This window comes from Strongylocentrotus purpuratus, unplaced genomic scaffold (genome assembly GCF_000002235.5).
Source record: "Strongylocentrotus purpuratus isolate Spur 01 unplaced genomic scaffold, Spur_5.0 spur5_scaffold_21, whole genome shotgun sequence".
Taxonomy (NCBI): Eukaryota; Metazoa; Echinodermata; class Echinoidea; order Camarodonta; family Strongylocentrotidae; genus Strongylocentrotus; species Strongylocentrotus purpuratus.
The window spans coordinates 27085863-27096573 of NW_022145607.1; the positions used below are offsets into that span (position 1 = coordinate 27085863).

General features: G+C 37.8%; 1 protein-coding gene across 2 annotated transcripts; it reads right to left on the minus strand.

Moving 5' to 3' along the window:
- Positions 1 to 5723: 5723 nt before the first annotated feature.
- LOC763117 lies at positions 5724 to 9674 on the minus strand. 2 transcript variants are annotated; one of them, XM_030995548.1, is made up of 3 exons: positions 8826 to 9673; positions 7226 to 7830; positions 5724 to 7036 (listed from the first exon to the last, which is right to left on the minus strand). In XM_030995548.1, exons 1-3 carry the CDS (start codon positions 8970 to 8972, stop codon positions 6796 to 6798), a joined length of 993 nt encoding a protein of 330 aa, XP_030851408.1. In that variant the 5' UTR covers positions 8973 to 9673; the 3' UTR covers positions 5724 to 6795. The 2 variants fall into 2 exon arrangements, with proteins under 2 accessions (XP_030851408.1, XP_001198994.3); XM_001198994.4 differs by having other exon boundaries at positions 5724 to 7830; positions 8826 to 9674.
- Between the last annotated feature and the right edge of the window lie 1037 nt (positions 9675 to 10711).

A 10711-nucleotide genomic window follows, 5' to 3' on the forward strand; every position in this document is an offset into this window, starting at 1 on the left:
GGAGTAAGCCTGTGAGCTTTCGTGGACATGCTCTCTTCGTACTCCCTTCTTCTGTAGATGTACATTTATTTATCTAACTATTTATCTATTTATTTATTTATTTACATTTTTTTTATAAAGAGGGTTACCTCTTCAGTTAACAAACTGCTATTTTGAGGGCCCTGCACACACAACAAAAACTAAGACATGTAAATTATTTATGGACCTGATAAGTATAAATTGCACACATAACTAACATAAGGAGCGAATATTATAAATACAAAAATAAGTTTAGTATACTAGAAACATAGATTATGAATTAAAAATTGTAAAGTGTAATCGATTATGATATAACATTTATAATAATTTTCATATAAAAACTGTTTCTTTTATTATCATAAATTAAAATATATTTGTTATCATAGAACATACAAATTGATATAAAAACTGTTTCTTTTATTATCATAAATTAAAATATATTTGTTATCATAGAACATACAAATTCTGTGTCGACATTATGTCACAAGTGCTTATTTTGTACCCATTCGTTTTTCAGTATACCATGTCCAAATTTTTAATTTTTGCATGTGCTAGAATGATGTGATGCATTATGATGGAACATAAAATGTGTTTGGTGTTTGCACTTTAAGTTAAGAAACATCTTTAGCTAGATTTTCACCAGTCATCGTTTCTGAATGCTGTACACTGTGTATATCAGCGGGCACAAACATATTAAGTCATCTCCACAAGAGTGTATAGACAGACATTGCTTTCGTTATTACAAAAAAAACTTCTTTCTCAAAATGTACCAATCAATTTGGCGCTTCACAAAGTAGAAAATTGGGCTCGATTTGAATGGAGCGGGGAATGGCAATTACCGATTATAGGCTGTAACTTGAATAAGTCAATGGGCAATTTGTCATTGATTTTCCATCGATTTCTCTAAAAAGCTGACAGTTTAATGATCGAAAGTGTCATCTTTCGAAGTAATCTTCGATCGGAGGTTGAATTTTCCAAGGGCAGACGAATTTGTGATTTCCTATTTATCATTTATCTTTTGTTCCTTTTTTATTTCCTCTCTTTTCTTCAATGTTGTCCCTGTTAACATCCAACCTTTATATGAACTTCTTTTCTTCTTCTTATTCTTCTCTTCCTCTCTCTCTCTCTCTCTCTCTCTTTCTCTCTCTTTCTCTCCCTTTCTCTCTCTCTCTCTCTCTCTCTCCCTCTCTCTCTCAGTCTCTCTCTGTGTCCCATCTGCTCTTTACTTGTTCTTGATGTGGAATTTATAGCAAGTCTAACATACTTGAATCTACGCTTTTTAATATATTTTAATTTAAGGCTACAAACGGCTCTCCATAATGTTTAAATCCAACTTAAGTTCGACTTAGGCCCTCCAGGGCGATTAATTCTTCTCTGTAAATAGTTGCGTATCTAGGGGGATTCCAAAAGGCAGGGGGGGGGGGGGGTAGAAAGAAAAGGAGAGGGGAAAGTCAAAGTGAAAAGAAGGTGATACAACCCCCTCCCACGCCCCGGGTGCTTTTTCACCTTGTTCCCTCGCATTCCACCCACCGGTACACCCCCTACCCCTCCCCCAATGACTACACCCATGCTATGCCACCGTATGTAAAAGATACTGGTACTAGTAATACCAATCACGTATACGTTCATAGACTCGGGGTATGTTTCATCATACCACATTCAATTCAATTCAATTCATTTACTTTTCCTCTTTCAATTTATCAAATTTACAATGTTTGCACATTTCTACATATTCACATATTAATATACACTGTCGCTCATAAAGGTGGAATATTTTAGTTTTACCCCAATTTATGGAATTATTTTAAAAATTATTTAAAAATAATAGATATAGATAATAGTATACATTCTCAGATTTTATTGAATAATAACTTGCCAATGTGTGTTTTGCGGAACTGCTAAAGCATGTGTATGCTACTATGCTTATTAACTAGGGGACCTACGCTCTCACGTCATGAATGACAGTAATGAGGATTAATGCCCCACAAAAGGGCATTAATAAAGCACATCGACACGGTTTTCATCCTGGGGCCTCACAGTTACGAGGCCATTGTTTTGTCACTGAACCATGACGGTACGCAGCGGGGGCTAGGGTAGGGGGCAGTTTCCAAAAATATAAAAAACCCAGAAAATGCAATAAATTTTCAATAATTTATTGCATTTTACCCCGGTCCCCAACATAAAATAATCCTCTGGACGGCTATGCATTATGGCTCAAGGCATGTGCACACAGAATTTTTTTTATGTTAGGCACCGGGGTTAAATGCAATAAATTATTGAAAATTTATTGCATTTTCTGTTTTGTTTTTTTAATTTATGGAAACTGCCCCCTACCCTAGCCCCGCTGCGTACAATCATGGTTCAGTGACAAAGCAATGGCCTCGTAACTGTGAGGCCCCAGGATCAAAACCGTGTCGATGTGCCATATTAGTGCCCTTTTGTGGGGCGTTAATCCTCATTACTGTCATTTATGACTTAAGTGCATAGGTCCCCTAGTTGATAAGCATAGTAGCATACACATGCTTTAGCAGTCACGCGAAACACACATTGGCAAATTATTATTCAATAAAATCTAAGAATGTATACTATTATCTAGATCTGTTATTTTAAAATTATTTTTAAAATAATTCCATAAATTGGAATAAAAAAAATATTCCACCTTTATGAGCGACAGTGTACATATAGATCAATTTGCACAATACAATACATTTGAGAAGAACAAAATGAAATTGAATGGAAAGGAGGGCCGACTAAAAGGCAAAGCTTGTAGGATGTACAGGCCCGCCGTTAAAAGGGATTATTATGAAATATTATTTCATGAGAAAAAACAACAATAACTATAACTGTTTCAGTAATACAAAAATCATTTTTAAAAACAAAATAATGATAAATACATAGGCCTACATAAAAATGAACAATCAAAATTTCACAAACGTCAAATTCATTTAACATTACATTTATTCATTTATCATCACACTTATTCATTTATTCATTTATCATTACAATTAATCATTTATCATCACATTTATCTATTCATTTATTCATTTATCATCAAATTTATTCATTTATCATTACATCTAATCATTTATCATCAAATTTATCTATTCATTTATTCATTTATCATCACATTTATTCATTTATTCATTTATCATCACAAATATTCATTTATTCATTTATCATCACATTTATTCATTTATTCATTCATCAACAAATTTATTCATTTATTATCACATTTATTCATTTATTCATTTATCCACTTATTCATTATCGCCACATTTATTCATTTTATTAATTTACCATCACAATTATTCTTTTATTCATGTATTCATCGCATAGGAGGATGTGTTCCATCGTTGGCAGGACAGATGGAACGCATCAAGGTGAAGGCCAACAAGATGAAAGATTTCTGAAACAAAGGCATGCCTCTCGACTCGCATTGAATCATGATTGTGCGACCCTGGAATGCAAAATATGGTCAATAAACGTGACAAAGGGAGGGATCTGGAGAGGGAGGGAGAGAGAGTGGGGGCGTACAGAGAGATGAGAAGGAAATAGAGAGAATGAGAGAGAGAGGGAGAAAGAGTGTGTGTGAGAGAGAAAGGGGGCGTTATTGTTATATTGTTTTTTTGTTATAAATATTCTGGGTCAAATGAATAACCATAACGTGTTCAACATATTAAGTATTCAAAATAACTTCTTCTTTTCTCTCCGTTGATTTAAAACTTTGAGTTTAATTAATCATCCACGAAGTATATGACTTGGGAGCCGCATGAATCTACATCACCCTAATATCACTATAATGCATGTAATGATATATATACTTTCATCATGTCCACAATCTGTATAAAAGTCATGATAATTCTTTTGGAATAATCATAATACACTTTAATGTCAAATTTATGAAGAAAATACAAGTAAACTATGATTTTCTTCACTTATCGCCTTCTAAAATTAGTCTGCTATTACACAAAGTTGCAATGTCATAATATTAATTCTTTTGGAATAATCATAATACACTATGTTAGTGTTATTTTTATGAAGAAAATATAAGTAAACTATGAATATCTTCACTTATCGCCTTCTAAATAAGTCTAAATAAGTCTGCTATTACATAAAGTTACGATGTCCAAAAACCAAAGATTATTAAAAAAAATTTAATGAATTTAAATCAATGCCCTTTTATCGCCCTTGGCCTACAAACAAATACTTATTTGTTTGTTTTTTGCTTTGCTTTTTCTTTTCGTAATCAATAAAATATGATATAATAAATAACACGTTGTATAATAATTTGGAAATACAAATATATAGTGCCGCTCCATTTCAGCTGAATCAGAAAAATGCAAAGTATTCTTTCAACTGTTTCATGGGCCTTTCCTTGCATGCGTTCATATCCGGCTGTGTGTGTTTACGTTATTTTGTTTGTTGGCATATCAAGCATTTTTTTCTTTGTTGTTACTCATGGAATTGAACTCTAAAAAAATGCTTTTCATGGACTTCACAAAGCAAGGGACAAAACCAGGTTTTCCCCTAAATTTTAAATATGGGTGAGGTCATTCATATGTGGGTTGGATCATGGTTCGATCAACGGTCTACCTTGAAGAAAAACAAAGAGAGAGAGAGAGAGAGAGAGGGGCAGAGAGAGAGAGAGAGAGATAGAATGAAAGAGAGAGAAGGACAGAGATAGATAGATAGATAGATATATTGATTGATTGATTTTATTCGCCAGGCTTCCAACATACAATATAAAAGAATAACAGATCAAAATTAAATCAGCTTGAAAATAAACAGAGAGAGGGAGAGAGAGAGAGAGAAGAGAGAGAGAGAGAAATAGAGAGAGAGAGAGAGAGAGAGAGAGAGAGAGAGAGAAAAAAAAATAGGAAAAAGCTCTCGATCATGATCATGTTGCTGTTTGTTATGGCAAAGCCGGCCACTTTGTCCTTGAGAGCTCGGTTCATTTTACTTTTTTGTGTGGGGTTAAGCGAGGTTATTTCGGGTGTATTCAGACGAGTATGAAGCGTTCAAGGCCAGTCCCTTGAGCCGAATACGGATCAGAAAGCGGCACTTTTTGGACGCTGCACTGAACTTTAATTTAGTCATCCTAACCGTTTACCCCTCCCCCCTTCTCTCTCTCTCTCTCTCTCTCTCCATCCCTTTGTCTATTTTTCTCTTCTTATTCACGATTTATCATTTCTGTTTTCCTTCATCTCCTTCTCGGTCTCTTGACTTTGTCCCTGTCCCCTCTCTTTATCTATCCGAACGCCTCCCCGGATTCACTCTCTCCTTCCTTCTGTAACTTTCGTGCCCCCCCCCCCCCATCTCTCTCCACCTTTTTATTTCCCCCTCCATTCTCCTCTTCGCCAATTAGGTGTCACATCAACTAAAAATCGATTTTCGATTTTGAAATTGATCCAATCAATTTTGATATCAATTCTAAGGATTGGTGAAATCCCGACCTTTTTCTTTTCTCTAACTCTGTTTCTGTCTCTCAACTTTGTCTCTATTCGCGCCTCTATTTCTATATCCTCTCTCAAATACATCATCTCTCAAACTTGTGTCTGTATCCACTATTTGCCTGATACCTTCCTTCAACATTTCTCGCTCTTTTTACTGCCCACTCGGCCCCTTTCTTTCTCTCTCTCTCTCTCTCTCTCTCTCTCTCTCTCTATGTAACAATTTCCCCTCTTTCTACCTGTCTCTCTTGAGTATATTCTTTATCTTCTTCTTTTCATAAAACTTTTTTATTGAATTATTCTCAGGTACATGTGGAAGCAATTACTTACTTTATCGACTACATTGAAATGTAAACAAATAAATTACCACAAACCATTCAATGCTCAAAACGATTTAAACAGAAGTATTATACGCCTAAGATTCATGGAAAACGCTACATATCAACAATGGACGACAATGTGGTGGGTTTGGGACTTTGTGTAATGGCCCTTACAGTATTTACTGACTTATTTAAAAATCAGGACTTTTAAAAAAAAAAACCCATGTCGTATGCAAGTCGGTTCTAGGTGGTATGCTCTCTTGGTCGATAATTTGAAATATTTCCCATACTGCTGCTTCTATATGTATATACAAGTATTTTGTAAGACAAACAAATATGTGTAATCTTTTTTTAAGGCTCATAATTATTAGATATGATCATAGCTCTCATATCCACCACGCAAGTCAAGGAGCTCCAATATCACCCTGGCTTGTACTTCAGCTCTTTCATTTGATGGATACGCCACTGTCTCCCTAAAAAAATACTTCAGGGATTAGATCGCATTTGCATAATTTAAACTTTTCGTTCAAAGAGAAGGTTCAGTTTGGGGAAAGCAAAAACAAAATTGTGAGATTTTCATTCTAATTTAAAGGCTACAGAAGAAAGGTGCCCACAATTATACAATTTCCACACAACTGCGCCAGGAGTATCATGTTTGACAGACATGGCGCATTATAAATGTTCACTATTATTATTATTATCAAGTGTGGAAGAGCATCATAGAATGTCGATGTTCCCTGAGAGGATTGTTGTTCAAATGCCTCTATATTCGAAATAGGATAAGAAAATAGTTAAAGTGTTAGGACTAAACTTTTATGCCACATGTTTGTGTAGTCCCATATACACATTTTGATGTGAACCATATGACTGTAACAATGTGGGTTTTGTTTTCTTCTTCATTTTGGTGATTTTAAAACCTCACAGAATACATCAATTCTGATGTGCAACAAAATCACCCGGAAGGGTATCACTTCCAGACAGTTTCAGACAGTAAAAACCTAGCAGTCTTATGTGCAGTCTGACACGATCACAGATTCTGAGGAATGTCCAGTTCCTCCTGGTTCATTGACAATGGAGGATTGGTCACAGAAGGTTTGGGCTGTTCCCATGGAGCCGGTGGGTACTTTAGCTCGTGGGCCGGTCGCTCTGTGGCCAAAGGAACGCTTCTGCTTGAGCAAGGTAGAAAAGAACGGTCGTCTCACAATTCCAGAACTCTCGTTTGGTCCTTGACCGCCACTGTTCCCCAGTCCTTCACCAATACTGTTCCCCAGTCCTTGGTCGCCACTGTTCCCCATTGCAGACAATGCTTCAGGATTGTTTTCTTGCTTCCTGCTGCTGTCGAGTCCTGGCAGGTCCGTCGGATCTTCTTCTGTAGCCGTTGATGGCGTCCTATCTTCAGACACATTTGAGTTCTCTGAATTCCTAATCATCATTATTTCCTGTTCGTCTTGCTGAACATTGTCGAGTCCTGGCCGTGCCTCCAGACCCTTGTCTAAATCGAAAGGTGATCTGTGGTCTCCGGGATATCCTAGGTCCTCTGAGTTCCCAATCACTAAATCTTCCGCTACGTCTTGGCACACCACACCTAGAGGTGCCATTGGACCTTCTTCTGTAGCCAGAGATGATCGCTGATCTTCAAGGGGAACTGCAAGGGCCTCTGCATTCCTAATCGCCAAGGGTTCCTGATCATCTTGGCACACGCTGTCAATTCCCGGAAGTACCAGCAGACTTTCTCTTGTTTCCAAAGGTGGTCTCTGATCTCCCATAATTTCAGGGATCATTGAATTCCTCATCGCCAAGGAATGCCGATGGTCTTGGCGTTGCCTCCTGATGATCCTCCGCATGTTGGTGGGTCCTGGAAGAGCCATTACACCTTCATCTGTCGCCTGGGGCAGGGTGGCCATCAGGATCTGCTGGGGACTCTCGTCTGTTGAGACTGCCCTTCTCTTCATCGCAGCCTTTAGTTTGTAAGCGTCGGCTTTACCATGGTCGGGAGGATGGTTGTGTTCTGTCTTGTCTCGGAATTCGTCGGCACCTAACACCTGTATGTATGAAACAAAATACAATATGATTGCGTGTCTTGAGCACCAAAGAATGTAGTTTCCAGGACTTTCTTTCGAAAACTACAATCAGGACTACCATGCTTGGAAAACTATGAGCAGGATTTCATTCTACCCAATGAACTGCCACTACCTGGATGACCTCAATAGGACCATGGACTATATGACCATCGGGAGAACAATCCTATGTGACCACAATGTGTTATAATTATAATGTGCCGTACAGTGTGAACATTGATTAGTAAACACTTAACACAGTGAGAGTGTTCAAAATCTACTCATTATTGTCTTAATGTGGAACGTACACGCTGTGATAACGAAATAAGAGGATCGCATATGGACATTGTGGTGTTCACACAGTTATATTTAGGTGTAATAATGTAGGCGATAGGAGTGAGGAAATATATTGGCACTGTCACCACTAAGGAAGTGTTCTTATCCACTAATGCCTAAAGTTCCACTTTGATGCGTACACTGTGTGAATATGTAAATGATCACAGTGAGGGGACAATGTGAACACACCATTTTCACCTCCCCCTAAAAAAAAACACCTATGAAGGTGTTATAAATATTCTCTGTGTTCAAACTGTTCATATCCACACAAAAAAAGTCTATAAAGAATAGCTCCACCGGTACATACACTGTTTGATTATGTAGACCACGGGTCAGAGTGTAAGGACAGTGTGGACACACCGCTTTCACACAGTCAACACTTTGAAAGTGTTCAAAATCAATTCCATCTGTGCTCACAGTGTGAATATGTAAGTGATCAAGTTAAGGATACAGTGTGGAGTCACACAGCAGAACTACTATATAACTATTTTATAACTATATTTTGGCTAACTAACCACGTTGAGCAATACATGTACTCTGATATAAATAATACTGCTACCCGCAAGGATAGAGAGAGAAAGATATTACGTACATAAAACAAATAACAATCGATGATTCAAAGTACAAACACTAGTCGGAATTACCTTGACCCTGGCCTTGCACTCGTTACGATTTCTTCTTAATTCACACTCGAAGCTCTCCCATCCATTAGCCAGGTCCTTCTTCCTCACGTAAATGAACCCATCAAGCAACAGCTTCAGTCCTCCCCTTTCAGTATCTATCCACTCCATCGTCCCTCAAAGATGTCAACAAGAAACAACAGCCGACCACATAAGCATGAACCTACTACGAAGTATGTACAATGAGGAGTATCTTAGATAGTGGGACGCTCTACTACACAGCGCACGTGTCTAGCGTTGTCCGTATCAGTACTGTATACGACCACTCATATCAACAACAAACTAGACGGCAATGCAGTAGTACTCTCCTCAACTACTCACAAACTCTACGCTAGATCCTTCCTCATCTGAAGTAAGCACCAACAGTAGACCGATTTAAAGATAAGACATGTCTACTCTGCATTAAGTCACTGAACTCACACTGTCACCGTATGGAAGCATGTATATATTTAAACTCGAACGCTAAACAAGTGATGGCATCCAGTCCAAGCGCTGTGACTCTAGTGGGAAAACTGCTACATGTACATAACAGGCAGCTACGTGTAATACTGGAGAATAGAGATCACAGGTCATGTAGGCAAGTCTTCTTTCAATGGTATCAACGCGCGTGACTGTAGTGTTCTACTGATCTACCTCTGCGTCTAGCGAGTGCAAGCATGAGGGTTTACACCACCGTAAATACATGTGTACATGACTTGTATCAGACAAATGGCATTTCAAAAGAAAAAGGCCAGAATATATAATGCTCCCCGTGTGGTGATTGTGCGGCGAGCTCTGTTGCCCGGGGGGTGATTGTGCGCGGGTGGTAATTTGAATGGGGGGTAATTATCCAGGGGCCAGTCGTCCGGGGGGTAGTCGCCGGAACCCCGGGATCCGAAGGTCTTTCAGATTGAGGTCGTTGTCCTGGAATAACAAGGGAGGGGGGGGGGGGGGGGGGCAATTATCCCAGAATAACGTAGTCTATCATTTCAGAACCTTCCAATTTTTTCGTTTGTGTTTGAAGTCTATGTATGCGCTCATTATTTCTATCTTCTAAAACAAATGTCAAAAAATGAAAGTTGTGAAAAAGGTTATGTGTAGTATCTTTAAAGGATACCTTAAAGTTCTCTAAATGTTTAAGTTTTCTTTATACGACTATCGTGTAAACAAATTGGAATAATGATTTAAATACAAGGCCTATTTTCATTTCATCAATTCAATCTTTCTTATTTTTAAATACAACTCCCATGCCTCTCTCTCCCACGTCCCACTCTCTGCCTTTCCCTCTCTATTCGTCTCTCTCTCTCTCTCTTTCTCCCGTCCCCCTCTCTTTGTTTCTCCCTTCTATCTATCCTTCCCCTCTCTTTTCTTTCCCCCTCTTCCACCTTTCTTGTTTATTTTCATGCTTGATTTTCCGAATATACTGGGATCTACATAATACAAACTTTGCTTTTAGTAAATCCCCCCACTTTATTTAACTTTTTCAATGTATTTATCATACGTATGATTGTATCTTTTGTTATAAATATTACCATGTATATTAAGTTTCTATATTGTATGTTTAGTTATGATTATGACCATGTTCATTATGTTCAATTATGTTATCTTCAATAAAGTGGAAATAAATAAACTTGGAACTTGAAACTTTGTGTGCTTTCAAAATGCTTTAAATATTATTACACTGGCATAAGGCACACGCTGAAGCCTTCATTGACGAACAGTGCATTTGGGGATAAGATCCTTAATTCCAGACACTAAATCAACTCCTGGGTTGCGAGAGAAATAAATACTATGAAAATGCCTCGTCTACGGACATATGGCAGAGGATCGAACCCTCAACCTCACGAATGAAAATTGACACCACAACAAGC

Excerpts from the sequence above, each read along its gene's own strand:
- LOC763117 (XM_001198994.4), bottom strand. The coding sequence starts at position 8,972 with ATGGAGTGGATAGATACTGAAAGGGGAGGACTGAAGCTGTTGCTTGAT. Across the intron at positions 7,831-8,825 it reads AGTGCAAGGCCAGGGTCAAG|GTGTTAGGTGCCGACGAATT; the intron begins GTAATTCCGACT and ends TCATACATACAG.